At 37.1% G+C, this 19,179-nt stretch overlaps 1 protein-coding gene across 2 annotated transcripts in view; it reads right to left on the minus strand.

Annotated features, from left to right (window-relative positions):
- The window catches only part of LOC139938027 (mediator of RNA polymerase II transcription subunit 13-like), a 59,810-nt gene that overhangs the window by 26,797 nt on the left and 13,834 nt on the right, over positions 1-19,179 (minus strand). For both annotated transcript variants that reach the window (XM_071933382.1, XM_071933381.1), the window contains exons 3-6: positions 18,628-18,712; positions 14,318-14,404; positions 4,646-4,791; positions 3,706-3,909 (exon numbers count right to left, since the gene is read on the minus strand). In XM_071933382.1, the coding sequence (XP_071789483.1) occupies positions 3,706-3,909; positions 4,646-4,791; positions 14,318-14,404; positions 18,628-18,712 (522 nt within the window). The remainder of the gene's footprint in view (positions 1-3,705; positions 3,910-4,645; positions 4,792-14,317; positions 14,405-18,627; positions 18,713-19,179) is intronic.

The following is a 19,179-nucleotide window of genomic DNA, read 5'->3' on the forward strand; positions in this document are numbered from 1 at the left end:
TGTGGGCCTCATTCTGACTGCCATTGACTTGTACATGACAAGAACCAAGATGTCCACCCATCCCAAGATATGAAGATTAATAGCACTCCCCAAAGTGGCTAGCTTTTCCTCAAGGGAGGAACTCAGTCACCAGATTCCCATCCGCTAATTTCCTGTTCCCCAGTCCTAGCAACGTATAGAACGCTATCCTACATTACACAACCATGCTAGCTCTGTGAGGGAGAGTTAATAACGTCTTGTAGGTTTCTTACGTCTTTTAAGTGATGGATCAAGTTTAGGGTCAGAGGGGAGTGTAACCTTCACGCTGAATTTAGAGTTACACGCAGTATGAGCCAAGAAATTGTGAAACTTTGAAGCGACTATTTTTAGTGACCCTTTTTTTGGCATCACTGACTCCGTGTGCTTCTGTGGTTTTCCCCTTTAGGAACCAAGTACATGTAAAAGTTGTTGATGCTGTCTCAACAGGATTGCAAACATGCAGCATACAATCCTGCTTTTGCATGGTTGGATAGGACACTAGAAGTGAGTTATTTTTGGAAGCATCATCGTATTGTTACGGTGTCACACATACGTACACTACGTACGTGTATGTGTCTCTAAGGAAAACAAGTCTTAATCTATTTTGAAGCTGCTGCATTATCTCAACTGATGTATGTCCCCCAGACTGAATAATGAGAGGTCATTAGGTCTTTTGTTTCATGTTTAAACTGAGCATGGCACTGTTATCAGTTTATTTAGTGAGTAGCTAATCAGTTTTGGAATGGCACACATCTAGCAGTGCTTCCCCTGGCTGCCTCTGAATACACATCTCCTTAGACCACAGTCCCATCCTGCCCCCCTGGAACTCAACGTGTAGATAAGGTTTCCAGCTCCAACCCTACATGTAGCAACAGTGTGTCCAACATTTGGGGTTTCAATCTCACATCAAAAACTGGATATTATTCATGTTACATTTGTCTGGCCTCTGGCTGTGTTAAAAGCCTTATGAGGTTTTCTGCAAATAAAATATGACCTCATTGAAGGTTTCGCTTAGAATGGGATTGAATTTCGGACCAGCATTACATATATACTGTTGACCTCAATGTACTAAAAAATGCATGTTTACAACGTGTGTTTGTACAGTAAATCTTTTATAAGGCCTATTAATAATGAACTAGGATGTTGTGCGTTGTTGAAATTAAATTTTTAATTGGACAAGTGAACTCTTCAAATTTTTTAATTTGTAAGCACATAACATGAGATCAATCGATTTCTCGCATTTTAGTGAAAACACCAAATGAACTCATTATTTTTTGTGTGGGATTTTGTGCATGTTTTTCTTAGGGCACTATTTGCTTACAAGTGGCAATTGAAACATGCAATGGTGATTATTTATTTATTTATCCATTAATTAATTAATTTATTAAATCTTTTTTTGTTGAACAAATTGGTACATGTATAGGTGTGACCTTTAAAAAAAGTGGACTTTCAGATTGAAGCTTAGTATTTATTAATTTTATCAATGATTTCCAGCATAAAATGACATATTATCATTATAATGTAGCATACCTAATGCCCCTATACATACATACATACATGTACAGACATCTGTTTGGCTTCGCAATTAATTACACTAAACACAAAATGTCAGTGAAATGTTTTCACGTGTCAGATACTCCTGTCTGGATTCCATGTCTTCAGTAGACAGTTCCTTGAATTATCAGCAGGGTAATCAAGTTTGAGAGAAGACACTTTTGTCTACTGTCAACCTAATAAGTACGTCATTCGTTCCTTCATATTTTTTAAAACTTATTTGCAACGGGTGTGCATGATATTTTCATGACATTCCATGAACTAATACATGATCGATTTTTCACAACAAAAAACTTCACTTTGATGATCTTTCCAAGCATCGATTTACCCTCAACCTACATTTGATTAATCTACTTAAACATAAAAAATGTCATGAGTTTGATCTACAGTTTGATTGAAGTACACGTTGTGATTTTCTCCATTTCATAATTCGCAACACGAGTGACCTTTAGGGGCCCTGTGACATTTTCATTTAAGACTAGCCAAGACTAAATAAATAAGAAAGGGCACAAAAATCACATCAATTGTCATTATAAACCACAGAGGATTAGGTGAAATGATGATTGGAAAAAACAGCGTCAGTGAGTCTGGACTATGCTTGCCGTGGACGAGGATTAGGGTCAAATCTTGGACGGGATATCATGTAGATACTGAGATAGGACTTAGCCCCAAAGCCTACAATAGTTGACTTTACAGTTTACGTACTCTCCCGACACGATCTACGCATCTCAAGGAGTTCACAGCTTTCGTAAACACATAAATTTTGTTTAAGGGAATGAAGCTATTTATCATTCTAATTACTAATGCTTTAATTTCAAGTACAAACTGCGACAGTCTCAATTTGTGTTTAAACCCTGTTCCAGGTACGCGCAAGACTTCCACACAAAACTGTGCTGTTGGCAACTTGTACGTAATACATTGGTGATAAGCCCTTTCACAAGAGCAGTGCCAATAGGTGTGTGTTATGCAAAGTAATTTTGTTCTAGTAGAGTACATGGAATGACATGTGCATTATTATTGGTTTGGACAGACTTGAGGGGACAGTTTGTTGCCATGGTTACCCTGGATAATGAAGACACACCTTCCGGTTTGTCTTTGCAGGTAGGTCTTTGGGTAGGGAATAAAATTGTACTCAAAGGGTTGAGCAAGGCTGTTTGATTAAAGTAACCCATTCTTTCTGGTATTAACAAACATTGCAAATAATGGGTTTTACAACTTTTCAAGGTTTCAAGATTATTCTGATGATGACGTCAGGTGAATTGGGTCAATAGCATAACTATTGAGTCGCAAACAACCCCTTTGAGAATAAAAACGAAGACTGCAAGACATTCCTGGGGGTTATTGAACCCTGACCTTTGGCAACAAGCCAATCATAACTGACCACTACCTGGAAGACCTACTGCGTAGCATGGGACTCTGTAACTGCCGGGGTCCATAGGGACCTTCAACCAGATCCAATGAGTCAAGGAGATTACCAACGGACTCTGGTACTGGCTGTGAGGACACAGAGTCTGATTGTCCTGATTGTGAGTCAGCTGGCTTAGCCAAAAGGGTGAGACTTGCGCCAGTTCAGTGGACAATCAAAATGGACTCGCATAAAACTTGTAACAACTACATACCCCTAATATGCAACAACTGTCATTCAGGGTTGATTGTTTATCCTTGTTCATCACAGCTATAATGCTATGTTGTGACAGTATGGTACATTTCTCTAATGCCCTAAATACAAGGATAAGGCTCAATGTCCTGCAATAATTCATCTTTATCTTTGATAGGTTACCAAAAGAAGAGATGAAACTGCAGCTTAATCTTATCCTTGATGTATTGTGTTCACTAGTGGTATGTAAGGAACCCATAGATTTGAATGCAACTTTACAATGAGACACCTAAAGGTATCATCTATAGTGCTATTCACATGGCAGCAATTTAACTGGGGTCCCTTGCTTAATTTTAGCATGGTTGTAAAATGTAGCAATGTTTGACAAGATTTTGCAAGAGAACCTGAACAGAAAGTACAACTGCTGTCCTTTCACATGTGGTACATTTTGTAAAATTTTACAACCATGCTACAATTTAGCAAGGAACCCCTGCTAAATTGCTCTCGTGTGAAAGGGGCTTTTGTGAATAACTTACCCACAAGGACATCAACAACAGCAGGAAGGCCATCCTCCAGGCCGTCTTCATCTTGGGGTACGTCCCTACCCCCATCCTCCTCCCCCTGGAACTTGATAGGGTAGAAGTGGCACCACTCATTTAGGATCCTACGACTAACCGAATGGCTAGCTTTGTAGGAATGACCAGTCAGTACTCCACTCAGTCCGTACGGTGTAAGGATAACTGGATGCAAAATAACAAACGAATTATAAAAACATTTCATATATTTTTGTAGTCTTGTATAATCAAACAGTGCAATCTCCTTAAAATATGCGATTGAACGTTTTCTTTCATGTGCGATTTACAAATCGTGCCTGCAGGAAGTCCACGCTCTTTAGCTCAATTGTTAGTGTGATCACAGGACACACATGATCTAAACTGATAAAACTTTCTAAGCAGTGAGCTTTCAATTTGCCCCCAGAAAGATTCAGAGAAATGAATCCAATTCATCAATTTCAGAAAAATTTCTGTGTAGCCTCTTTTTGGTTTCAAGACACTCGTGACAATAATAAATAAATCGTCTGCAAAAATTAGTATCTCTCTTGAGTTGATCAACGTTAAATGTAATACGCACTAATCACGGCTCCAAATCTGTGAAAAACCATTTGGTGAATGATTAAGTTATTAAAGATGCCTGCTATAAAAAAAAACATGTGTCTGGGTTTGATGCCAACCATTTCTTCTGTGAATGTTTTCCAGCAGAATAGAAGAAGCAGAGTAAAGACTTTACAAAAAGATCGGAAGTCATATCTCAAGTCACAGCCAGTCAAAGTACAGCCTGGTTCAGTTGAAAGAAAATCATTGCATCAAAACAGATTTACGACCACACACTGTTGAGTGGAGATTACTTCAAGCCAATCATCACATTTACATCCCATTCACCTACATATCTTAACTAGTCTTATTTAGTCTTAACTACCTTGGAAACCGGTCGCAGATCCCTGCGCAAGGGCAAGATGGTCCATTGACAGCCGGCACACCGGTTGATGGAGGGAGACCTCAATGTTAGCACATACTGTACTCTCTCCATGTAGGAAGAAACTAAAGGCGAATGACAGGTGATCACTGCAGGAGGAAAATAAGAGATTGTGAACATCAATTATCAGTTACTCATTTCACAGTATGGTGTTAGGGAGGTGCTAGAAATAGAGTGTGAAATCCTGAATGTCCAATTGCTGACTTACATTATGTACAACACTTCAGCATTTGAATGATAGTCGTCTACAAGACACACAGGCAATCATCTGGCTAACACTATTTGAAGACAATATTTGGCATTACTACGAAATTGTCAAACATCATTGTCTTCACGCTGCTAACTAGCAAAGCAAGTGACGTTTTGAAAAGTACATGGGTATGAAAAAAACCTCTCTGGGCATTCTGGCACAGTCTTACATATTTAATGTCATGTGCACAGCCATGATTGTTTTTCCCAAAACAGAAAAAATAGAAATAAATGGTGACAATTAGAAGTCATATCATTTTATTTACACTAAGGAATGGAAGAGTGTGTTGATTCATAAAGCACTGCAAGAAATAGATTTGACTTATCAATTCCTGATTGACAAAGTACCTTGAAGGATGTGGTTTTCTTAATAATCATGCTGTCTGTCTGATGGCCATGATAACATGGCCTAGGGTAGCTGTCTGTCTAGAATCCTTAACAAAGGTTATTTCCATTCTACGGATGACATTTATGTTGTTTTTAATGCTGTGCATGAAATAAAATGCTTTTTGAAATGAATTTCAAGTTTTTATTTTAAAAAGACGTACACACTTTTGTGACCCATTGTTCTAAGTCTTACCAGTGTGAGTCCAGTTGTTAGGAATTAAACCTATTTTTACAGGTATCATAAAACATCTATCTGCCCATGTTTTATGAAAAAATATTCATTCAAGTAGCATTTGCTTCTTTAGATGACATTCCCAAAAGAACTCGACAAAGCTCCCAGATGACTGACAATCGCTGGAATTGCTTGGCGAAAAAAACAGCACAAAATAAATTTTAAGGTAATTTAATGCACGTTTATCTTTGGTAAGCAACTGCACGTCTCCTCAACAGATATATCCGAAATAAATAATTTTCAGTCACGTAGAGGTAGTAAATCATTGTGAATATTCATTCATGCAACACATAATTGCTGTCTTGACAGACAGACAAACCTTCTATCAACGCAAATACTGGCAAGTTGCCAAAATATCCATTATATAAAAATAAATGTCAACCTCTTGCTTTGTTTGCACTATATGCCAGACACATATTCCTTTAGCAATTGTACATTGATCTAACTAGCTGAAAAGGGTGAAAATTTACCCTTAAAAATATTACCCAACTATTGTGTAGTTTCAAATGAACTGTGCATCACCAACAACGCTGTCTAATGCTTTAGCCTGCACTAATGCGACATTGCTTACTTTGGGGGAATTTCTGTTTTAGTTGGAGAACTATCTTTTACAATGTATCTTGATGCTGATTTAAACCTTGAAAGTTTGAATGAATGTACTGTTCAGAAGCTATCGGCCATTTCATCTACATTGTATGTAGACACAAGTTGAGCTGTGCAGCCTTTGAATTGGTGATTCTGTGGCAAGTAAACACACACAGAGTACCACCTTTTTACTGAAGATCACCATGCCTGAATTCCATCGACGCCATGCTTCTAGCAGGCCGCATAAATTGAATTCACATACTAACGAAGGTATGGGATTTCACTGGAAATGCCAATATTGAGGGTGGTGGGGGGGGGGGGTTGAGGTGATGAGAAGAGCAAAATGGAAATGATGTACGTCACCGCCCTGCGGGCACTTTACACACTGATGGATTGCCCTTGTAAGGAGAACTGCATGGGAAATCACACATTTCCATGGCGACAGACAAGAACAAATCCCACTGGCTTGATTAGCATTTGCCTTGCTGTACACAAGGTTTCTCTTAACGTCGTTAGTCAAATCAAATTAAAAGACTAACTGAATTTCACAAACAGTTACTTGTATTAGCTGAATTTTGAAACAATTTCTGACATTTTAAGTCTCGCTTTAGTAACTTTTTAATAATAAAGCAATATCTTTTTTTTTCATGATGCGTATTTTTGATCGAAAAAGGGTTCCCCTCAATTAGTCAACTATTTTATCAAAAAGAAGTTTGAAATGTTCATGTTCAAAATGAGCAGAGCTACATCTCCAATTAAACTTCCTTTGATTTGAGGCAAATAAAAATGGCGCCACAGGTCTTGGTAAGATAAAGGTAGGTAATCACTAAAAAGGACCAATGAGGTTTAGTGTATCAGTTGTTAGAGGATGTAATGCTTAACTACATAATGTGTCTCTACAGATATTCATTTTTATTAGAATAAGACACAATGACACAACTAACAAACAAACTATAATATGATATCTCCAGAAGAAGATCAGAGCTCACTGATCGAAACGTCGAGTTGAAACAAACGTTTTTTTTTCAGAACCACCCCAAGTCCCTAACTCATTAGAGATAGTCATTACATGGTGTTACCGCAAACCTTTCTATATCGTATTTCCACCATGTAAAGTTTCAAATCCTACTTAAACTATAATATGGTGCCCCTTTCACAATATTTGTTAAATTTGAAAACTGGCTCCCTACGTTTTTGTTATTCTCAGCTCACTGTGACCATGCTGTGACACAGTTGCACAAAACTGTTTTGCCCTTTCTTCATGACTGCTACATTGTAGATCACACACCTATGACCTGTATCAACATTGTTGCATTCCTTTCATATTTGGATTATAAACCACAAAAATGTCCACATCACATTCTGTTAGGTTCAGACCCTCCAGAAATGCCTGAAAAAACTCAAACCGAAAACCACACCTTCCCTTTAGGGGTGAATTCATCAGTATAACGAGGTATCTAAACAGCAAACCTGTAGGGCCTATAAGTTTCATTGCTGTATTCTAGGGAGCTATCCTCATAATATGCAGGATGGATTCTGAACCCATGGCCTACAAGCCTGAATACAGAATGACTATTTCACTCCCATCCCCCTCCATTCTTCTCCATCCCCAAGATCCTTGATTAATGCAGAGTTAAATTTCCATCTGTAAATACATGCTGGAACTAGTGACAGCCAGTCTTGGCCGGTAACCATACACTTCCTACACCTTAACCTGCTCTTGGTTTGACCCCAAGTGTCACTGACAACATTGGCCTCCCACTGGTTCCCCCATACTGAATTATATGTTATGTCAAGAGAGAAAGAGAGTGCAAGTAGCCATACTCAGTTCAGTTTTCATACAATAAACACAGAAAGGAAAATGGAGAGAAAGCAGTTGGGGTCAGTACAGTTGAATTCAGACCTTGATGCAGTGTTGATTTGACACGGCGTGTTGATTCGCACAATGAATGCTGCAGCATTACATGTGTGCACAGCCACAAAAGCCATGCATGCATTTAACAACAGACTTGAGAACTAATTTTTACAACCTGATCCCCTGGCAGTTTTTTCGTAACCCATCACTGCACATGGGTGTGAATACACTTTACATTGTACATTGTAAGCACCAACACAAATCTAGATTCCAGTACATTTTGAGTTTTGGTTTTATGTGAACCATAGAACTACCTCCATGCACATGTAATATGCATCTAAGTTAAACATTGACAGAGCTTAAATCATGGATGATTGACCTCAGTGTAAGAACTGCATCCTGTTAAAATGGCAGTCCCATACAACTACGTAGCACTACATGTAAAGTGTTTGTCCTGATTACACAACCAAAGTGACACTGATGTACTAATAATAATTGTCAGAGCAAAACCATACACTGTACACAAAGTGTACTCTACCGCATACACTTTGTACGTGGCAATCTCAGATCTCAATGGTTTGTTATCAACAAGATGTAGAATTTCCGATACTTACAATACATACTGGAACAACCTCATGGCTTTGTTATCAACTAATTTAACTATGTTTAAAGCTCCATATTACTGAAATCAATTCTCTGTTGTTGTACATTTCTCTGTTGTTGTTGTTGTTGTTGTTGTTGTTGTTGTTGTTGTTGTTGTTGTTGTTGTTGTTGTTGTTGTTGTTGTTGTTGTTGTTGTTGTTGTTGTTGTTGTTGTTGTTGTTGTTGTTGTTGTTGTTGTTGTTGTTGTTGTGTTTTTTTTTTTTTTTTTTTTTTTTTTTTTTTTTTTTTTTGGGGGGGGGGGGGTTAGTGGGGGGAGGGGGGTGGCGGATCCTGGTTGACCATTGGTTGACTGTAGTCCAACATTTTGAACCAACCTCAGGACCAAGGATTTTTCCGTGGTCCTGATAGCCTGTTCCATGCTAACGCGTAGAAGGGAACCGGTGACACTATCATGATTATATTAAATGGGCGGAAGGGATAGTTGACTTGGCTTTCAAAGGAGTCGTTTGAGTGAGTGTGTCACTACGCAAAGTACGTTACTGATAAATGGTCAGATGCGAGTCAACTTAATGTGGGCACTTGAACTTGCTCAGTGTTGTACAATCCCTTTAAAGAGGTCATTCTGATTACTGTGTTTGTTATTGTTGTAGTACAGTAAGGAAGGATGTGATTCACTACAGCTGACTAGATAGCAAACATCAAGGCATACACAACCACACACTAGTACTAGTACTAGTAGTATATAAGGCGCCTCTGATGGTTTTGTGTAGAGTGATAGTTTGGTAAAAAATTCACATTATCTAGTTTTTCAAAGAACGCTCATATTAAAAAACAAGTAAAAAATATCTGCAATTTGGGTCGTCGCATTTCAAGGAGATTTGCCATTGAAACAGTGCTTTATTTATTAAATTAAAAAAAATATATTACAAGGGTGGGATTCGAACCCACTAACTTTGCCAATATAGAGCCAATGTCTTACCAACTACATGTAGATCACCGAGATTGCCTAGTACATGTATTACAGAGAGAAGAGAACATAGAAAAAAAACTTAATAGATGGAAATTTGCATTGGGATAAAGAATATTATTCGGTTTTACCCTTACACCGATGTGTGTAAGCACTATATACTCCGTACTTTCCCGAGTCCTGTGAACAAAAATCACCTGTAGGCATATTACTCGGGTGGGATTCAAACCCATAACCTTTGCCATTCTAGAGCAAATGTCTCACCAACTAGACCAATCAATGCGGTACCCATTGCTCAAATATAGGATTCAAACTGCCTCTCACTACCGGGCAATATCAGTGGTCTGTAGAAGTTGGTGAGACATCTGCTCTACAATTGTAAAGGTTGGGGGTTCGAATCCAGTGTTCGAATCCAGTGTTCGAATTCCGCATGAGTAATACATGTATGCCTGCCTGTGAACCTTTTCACAGGCTTTGGGAAAATACTCAGGAGTATACAGTCTTTGTACCACACATCGGTGTAAGGGTAAAACCACATAATGTTCCTTTTTCCCTAATTTAACGTTTATTAGACTCGAATGATGTAAACATTATAGCCACACCCCCATTATAACCTCTCAACACACTCTCTATGCAAGGATGTAGTTGATGTTTGTCAGTATACAATACATATTGACTTGCACAGTTTGTGCAGACAATCACACAATTCTAGGGAGGCATTTACTTCACACATGATGGCACACAGTTTATGCCAGACTACACCTAGGACTAACAACAAAAGACCAACCCAATGCATGGCTGCATACTCTCTCTTCCTACTTGTTAATGTCATGGTCTTATGCAAATAGACTTGATCTAGCATACATAATTAATTGCTGTGGTTAGGTTTTTATCTGTCAAATTAAGCAGGTTGCAGCACTACACTGTTAAGATGAATAAATTGTGATTACTGCAATTACAAATGATTGTATTGTATGCTCTAATATTGTTATAAATCTTACAGGCCTATTGTTCAAACTTAATGTAACCTGTAATTAGTCTTTTAATTTGTCAACTTCAAATGATTTTTCTTTTTTTATAAACACCATATATAGAACTATTACATGTATGTGAATTTTAATATGTAATCTTATTTTCATTATCAATGTAGAAATGATCATAATGGACTTAAACACTACCCATGTTAAACAAACAAAGAATACATTAACTCGTATATTGCTTAGTATTACACGTACACGTATGATATTGAACAATTAAATATCCTACGGTTATGGCAAAAAGAGGGTTCACATTTCACCAGCTCAGGGATATTAGGGAAGGAAGGAATTTAGCGTAGCATCATTTAATTACCAATTTATACAGGATCAGGCACTCGTGAAAATATGCTGGCATGGCCTTTTGTGCTCTGCACGGCATACAGCGAGTACAAGCGTCTTAGTACGGTTATGAATACACAGTGAACAGCATGCATACAGTAATTATCATAACTTGAATTGACAGGATCTATGACACGTACAGTGATTGAGCGATTTACTGATACTCGATCCTATCTATAAAAACATAAACTTCACTATTTGGAAATTTAAAGGAATCATTGATTATTATTTTTACCATTGATTCAAAAGATATGCTTGGTGGCATAAAAAAGTTGCATTATGTCACTATAACCACAGTTTGGCTTTACTGAAAATGATTTATAAATTAGTCCTTCCCCTTTTGACAAAATGGCAATTGGAAGTACACACTGCAAAAACATTAAAATTTCATTTCCGTAGACTGAACAGTATGCTTGTAGAAGTGGAGTAATGATAGTCTAACCAAGGGTTAGTGACATGGATACCATGCTGGCATACTTTGGTTACAAGTTTTAAAAAAAAATGCAGCAGTTGCCTTTTCCAATGAGCAACTGAGTTATTATTGGATGCATAAGAACCTATTTCCTCGTTAGATCACAACAAACGAGCATCTATAGCTACTTTTTCTGGTTTAAAGCTTTATCGTAATCATTTTAAAAAGAGATGCCTGCCTTAATCTCTAATTTTGTAAGTTGTCTCGTACTCACATTTTTTGTTCAAACCAACACTCCAAACCACAAATATGCAGGCCTGTATGCTTCGTTTTTGAAAGGGCAGGGGCACCAAGGCATTTTCTCTTTGGCAAAGGGCACCCTATGAGGAAATTGTAAATTTCTACTGGACCTTTTTAAGGGCACCAAGGCAATGGCAAGGGGCAACCGAGGCAATAGCCTCCGTTGCCTCCGTGAAGTATCAGGCCTGAATATGAGATGCTTTCATAGTTTCAGAAAACTAATTTTATCAAAATGATCTACATAAATTTCTAATGTGATGTGTACATACTTCCTGTTCAAATACATGCAGCTATTTTTTCTCTTCCTATAAAGGGTAAAGGGTATAGTTGTTATATTTTATTTTGTATTCAGACTGCACTCATCATGGTGCCGACCTATCGGATGTCCGCTACATTGCTCATGCATGGTCACCACCAATATGAAGATGTACACACGATAGTAGGGTGTCATCAACAATACGAAGAGTCAGCGAGCAAGCATTGCAGCCAGCATTGCAGCGAGCAGGGCCTATCTACTGTACAGAGGTCTACAAGGTCAATCCTGCCCTAATGTATTACTGGTCCAATTGATTAATCATCACACATTGGTCTGGGCTGTCCCCCCTTTCTTGACTGCCAGTCAGATCAGAGAGGAGAGAGAAATTTAGACAACTGATCTAGATTATTATTCATGAAGTGGGGATGGTGGAATAAAAATCCAGGGTTGAAATATTAATGAGGAATGGAAAAATGTTTGTAATATGGAGGTGGCCCACAGATAATTTCAGTTATTGGGCATTTTGTTTTAGTTCATTCTAATGAAAGGAAAATGGCAGAGGAAAAATCCTTATTGAAAAAAAATAAATAAATAAAAATAACAAACGCAATTAAGACAGAGGACATTGTCACTCGAGCAAATCTCAAGAAACATGCAAGAGCAAAATTTTAGACTGAAGTTTCCAAATCAAGTGGAAAGAAATTTCATAGAATATATTTTCTAAAAGGGGGAGTTTGTGAATACAGGTAGAGGGTATATTAAATACCTTTTGCCAGGAGTTACAACTTATACGAAGCAAATTTGTTTTATCTTTCATTACTACACACTTTGTGTACTGAGTCAATATAACTTGGATGTGACAATACCTTAAAATAAAACATAAACAAATTGAACCAAATTAGTTATAGCCTTTTATTATGGTTTATTTATAGACAAAGAGTCCAAATTTCTGGCTGTTGTTCAATTGTCAGCTTAATTAATTGTAAAGCTAGGCTGTCAGTTAAACTGCTGTTACAAGAAGTATTGATTGGTTTTTCACTAAATATATACGCTGCTTCTGAAAATACTTGTTCTGTGAACATCTACATTTGTAAATGCCAAGTGTCACATGTAGAGAACGGTAAATCAGTGGCAGGCTGCCTGACTGGTGCTTGCTTTCAGAAGGGGAAGATGATTTAATATTTTGTTTACCCAGCAGAGGTCAACATGGCTTTGCATTATCCTCGATTCAGAACATACATTTGAAATAAACTGACTCCCAAAGTCAAGTATAAACAAACCACACAAATCTCTTCTCAAAGACCCAGAGGCTCCCATAGTATTGGAAACATTAGTACAAATATTTTTTTATTTATTTAAAATGATATTTAGAAGTGGTAAGTGTCTTCATTCCAGAGGCAAAGTTTCCGTTCTTAAAAAAAAATGGTTTAACAAAATTGTATGTGTGCATTAATTATTTCACAGAGACTGAATGCAAAGTTTAATCTTTCAAACCATGGAAATTTGTTTGTGTAAACTTTAAAAAGGAGAATGCAGGGAAAAACAATTTGAGAGAAAATAACAGTGTGTTACGCTCTTATAATTGCAATATTTGTATAATATATAAAGCTCAATCCTCCATGGCTCAATGCATTTGTGCTTTGGAAAAAGCACTGATATTGGTGGCGCTTGTTTTATGATTTATTTTCTAAGAAGTTGATGAAACTGATCAGGGCCCAATTTCATGGCTCTGCTTACCGCCGAATTCTGCGCTTACGTGCAAGCGCCGAATTCTGCGCTAGCCTTGTAAGCGTAGAACGCCTAGTAACTTGAAGTACGCACGCGCAGAAGCCAAAATTCGCCGCTAACCCATGAAATACGCTTGCCGTAAGCACAGAATTCCCTGCTTCCGCAAGCGCCGATTCTGTGGTTACGGTAAGCAGAGCCATGAAATTGGGCCCAGGTAGGCTGATTAAAAAGGATTCAAATTGCTTGATTCATCATGAATATTACAGGGACAGTAAATCATTCAAAATTTAATCAAATTCAGAGGTCAAGATTAGATTCAAGAAAAGAAAGAGGCAGTTTTGGCATGTAGGCCTATTGTAAAGCCCGGGCTTAGTTTGCTTGGATGAATCAAGGTACACACCCAGTGATTTCAGAGTCATTAAACAGAGGAATCCTAGATTTGGACAGTTTTTCAGACAGACGATTCAATTTTTATAGAAGATTGGTAGTAGGACCTACTACTATTAGTTAAACTAAAGAAACTTTCTGATTTAAATTTTACAAAAATCATCGGTTAGTTACAAGTGCCACTTTAAATCTTTCTTTCTTTCTTCTTTAGGCTCAACTCAAATTGCCTATCAGAAACAAAGTAAATGATTATGAAATGAAATAATTGTATGACTTACTTGAATGAGTCAGGAGTTGCAGGAAGGCTGTCATATGGCCTGACAAACCATCGGCCAAGATGGACATAATTATGGCTCAACAAACACCTGTAACCAAAAATAAGAATAATACAAATTGAAAATATGGAAATTAAAACACTTTATCCAGCAATGCTTTAGGGCCTACAATTAAACTCAATACTTTGCAAAGTATATATTATATGCTGCTTTAAATTAAAACTATAACTACTCCAGAGGCTGCAAATGCAAAGTAGACATTTTTGGGAGATTTTAGTTGTTCATAACAATAAATCACGCAACAGTAGGCCTAACGCATTCGTCATGAAAGTTTGTGCTCACTTTTTCTACCTCATTTAAAATAAAGAGTTAGTATCGATAGCCAACTACTACACTATTTAAAACATTTATTATCAATCAGCAAGTGTTAATCTTTGAAAAAGAAAATGTCCCTCATTTTTAAACATACTAATCATATAGTTCAGGTTACTTTGGACAGGATAAAGGTCTAAGGAGTTATTAAATTATAGAAACAACACTTAAGTTTACAGATATTCCAGACAAAATGAATCTACATTTAATACAAAGTAGGAACAGGCACTTGTTCCACTTAAATTCTAAATAAAAACTGTAAAAATAGGAGATCTTTCTAAACAAAAACAGATTCCTTTCGAGCCAATAAACTAGTCTAGTAGAGACAGTACAACCATGGTACAACACTGCAGTGGAACCTACAATTATGTCCAATGTAAGCACTCAGTTTTCACTGTGAACATGCTTTTATCAGCATGCTTTGAGATGCCTTTATCTTCCACCCTTTTTGTTGAGGGGGGGGGGGGATAAGAAAGAGCAACATTTGGATGATAAAGCTGCCTACAGCCATCCATTGTTGCCTCCAACTTGCCTTTTGTGGCAGCCTGTCTGTGGTTGTGCCCCCTTGGGTGGTTGTGCCCCCCTTGGGTGGCATACTACCCACAGCTTGGGACTGTACCAATGTATTACCATTGATCAAGTTATATCCTCAATATGTATACATTTCTAGGCATTCACCGAGTACATTCATGGGTTGGTTTGCTATGCCTTGGATAAGCAGCCCTACAGCTGTCCACAGTAATCCCTGTCAGTCAATGCTATACTAAAACTAGCGTGAGCCTTGACACTTGACCTTTGGCCTCTTCCTTGAGGAAAAGGTGCATCTAATTGAAGGACACCGTACTGGGGATATGAAAATATGACTGCAACAGATGCTGTGACTCAAGTATGAAATGAAAAATATTTCAAGGAATGACAAGCGCACAATGGTGTTAGTTGACGATGATCTATTTCCTAGGTAGGCTTACATGTACCTGTTTATGTCATGCAAAATTCTCTTCTAAATTCAAACCTGTGAAATAATGTTTGACATAAGCGCGTAATTCCCTGCTTCCTTAAGCACTAATTCTTTGCTTACGGTAAGCAGAGCCATACAAATGGGCCATGTAGTCTTGTGGACATTTTCCTGAAATGCAAGCCCTGCTCTCACTTAAATTGTTTTTTTTCTACATGTGTGGATACATGTTGTTAAATACTTGTAACTGATAGAAAGTTTACTTGCAGTAAACAAGCCTGTTTTAAGATCTTCCACCATAGCCTACATGTAGTTTTTGTAGACATCATGTTGACATTTCAGCTCAACATTAGAAGTGATAAAAGAGGACGAATAATTCATGAAACCAAGTGTACACACTGAGTTTGCTACACCCACTACATTATTAGTTTGAAGTGTGTGTGCGGGCAGATTGTACACACATCAAGTCAAGTTAAAGGGAACGTTCATCTTTATTCTTTTAGAAGAGTAAGGTCATTCAAATCATCTTGTTCCCAATAAAAAAATAGTACATAAACAACTTGTGAAAATTTTTGGTCACATTTTATAGTAAACAGCAAAACAACACAATTTTTCAGGGATTTTGTGCAAGTTGGTTCCAAATAATTTTGATTGTGGCAAACAAAATAGTTTGATGGCTTTTCTAATGCTATTTTATTTATTTATTTATTTATTTATTTTTGACGGTGTGGCGGTAATTCATTTCTTTGAAATTATTTCTCTGAAGAATTGGTGCAGTTACTTAAGAATAAGGAGCTTTCAGATTAGAACTGATTTTTTTTTTAAATTACCAATCTTGTACAAAGGTTGTCTTAACGTTCTGTGAATAACTTATGCCATGCTAAGATGACACCGAGTTTACTTTTGACCCCTTGCACGCACGTCGCACGCAGCGACTGTGCCACGCTCATCATTTTTGGTGGTCAATAGGTTTACGTGTAAACACTGCATCACCTAAAATGCGCACTTCACTGAATAACGCCTGTTGACATTGACCACCAAAATGGCGCATCCAACATTATTCTGATGATGACGTCAGGTGAATAGGGTCAGTAGAAAGTGATCCATTTTGTTTAAATTAAATATTAAATGAGTACAAATGCAGCTCTCTCTGTCTCAATTATTTCTCTCTAAGGTCTACTTTCTTTTTTCTCTATCTCTTCACCCGCTTCACCCCTTCGCAACAAATTTGTTTTTTAGTCCTTGCATTCCGATTGACCACTAGGCCTTAATGACCATCCCACCTTCCCAATACCAATTCCCGAATTCCCTGTCCTATTCACAGTTGAAGTAAAGGTTAATTTCTACATGCAAGAAAGGGAAAGAGCAAGCCCTTGACATCATAATGACTGCTTGATGTTCCTTGCTCCATGGTCTACATAGGGAAGATCTTAAACAGCATGAGCAGCATACTGAAGTTACTAATTGACATTATCGCTTAGTGTGGTTCCAGCCAGCTGGTGCTGCAGTGTGCAGGCAAACCCAGACCATCGACTGTGCAATTTACATACTACAGTTCTGTATGAACTTCTAGGCAAATATTTCACTCCATAGTTTCAATAACATCGCGCATATTTATTGTACACATTGTGATGATACGTGTACATGGTTGTTCATTACAAGCTTGGGTTTTTATATTCTTCATTTGAGGAGGTGCAATAATTTTTCAAATATTACAAATATTATAAGTTTGTATTATTCCTATGTGTAAATAATTTAAATGCTTGCTAAAAATAATGTATAATGTATAAAAGTGTCTATTCCAAAATTTGATTTGGTTACTTATATTTTGTGTTTTTCAAATCATATTGACAGCACAGGTACTGAGTTACAGCCAAGAGAATTGTTGCGACAAGACAACTACATAATTTTGCCGATGTGTTGGATCACAGGTTACTCTTAGAAACACTCAAAAACATGTGACCAAAAGACTCCAGCAAGCCCATTGCCATGGAAACAAAATCTTGTGGCTTGAAGGGATCTACTAATAAAAAGCCAAACTAGTCTACAATCAATTATAATTGTTTGTTTAGACTTTATTTTTATCAAAGTCAGTGGAGGTCTTTGCAAATCACTGTGAATGCATATAATTATTTCAAATACTTTTTCAATAAACTACAGAAGCCTACAGAAATGGTCAATCAAGTTTGGAGAAAAGAGAGCAGTCAATGTAAAAAATCCAGTCTACATGTAAAAAAATACATACTGTGTAAGTAATATCACTTTCTGTTTTTGTTAATAGCAACTTGTTTTTAATATAAATAATTTGTTATAAAAACACTGCCAGGTCAGTGTAAAAATTTCCAGATGTTAAAATACGATTAACCGGTCTGCAGTCACAACTACTTCTTTTGTTAGGCCATACATTGTCGGTTTTTGCGGCCTACCAAAATTATTGTACATCATCAGACTGATTGTATCTGCATGCATGCATAATTACAGTGGTGTCAAGGCTGCCTGGCCACACGCCTAATTGGGCATGTCTCGCATATTCTCACACCACCATGTAAAAACAAAATCTGGTTCCTCATTTCAACACAAGCTTGACTAACAAAAACACTTTCATTTGAAAAACACTTTCATTTAAAAACACTTTCACTTACAAATACATGTACCTGTCTGTCACAGCCAAATAAAACAATCCCTATCATTATACAGTGTAAATTTTCCCATTATTGCTCCTCAATTAATTAGTGTGATATGTATTGATTAATTATTTGCTTTTTTTTTACAAAGTACATGTTATGTATCTCTTATTGCTGGGTGAGTATGAAATAAATGTTTCCTGTCTTCAGAAGTACAACAAAATGTTTTTTAATTCTTTGTATCTAATGTAGTATAGTCAAAAATGTTAATACCTGTATGTATATTTCACTAAAACGTTACTGGCTTTCCATCACATCTAGCAATGTGGGTTAGTACCTAGCCCTAAGTTTCATGTACTTACCTCTCAATGAGATTATGCAGTGACTTGAAGAGCAACGTGCGACACTCATAAGACAGGCCGTTATCCCAATGACCCTCATCAACTTCTGCAATATAAAACAAAAGGCAAAATATATTGGTTTAAAAAGAAAATCAATTAGGTAAAACAATTCCTGAAAAACAATGTTATTTTGATCCAACACATTCATAAATTGCATTACTTACAGGGACTGATTTCGTCCAGCAATTATGCATGCAAACAATTTAGACAGACTTTTTTCCTGAGCACACTGGATGCCAACATTGAGTAGCAAATCAAGGCTACTGATACAATTTATAACACATTTTGATCTGCTATACAAGAAAACTTGTTTGCTGGTAGTCTATGTTTGACAAAAAAAATTAACAATCAAACTTCCATTTCATTTACATTATGTGGGTAAGCATTGAAACTAACAGATACGTAGGAATACAATTTTATATGCACACTTGTGTTTATTAAAATTAATATTTGAATTTTATGATGAATCCGGACTACAGCACAGACAACATTCCAGAGACTCTTATGCGGACA

The sequence above is a fragment of the Asterias amurensis genome, chromosome 6 (genome assembly GCF_032118995.1).
Source record: "Asterias amurensis chromosome 6, ASM3211899v1".
Lineage (NCBI taxonomy): Eukaryota > Metazoa > Echinodermata > Asteroidea > Forcipulatida > Asteriidae > Asterias > Asterias amurensis.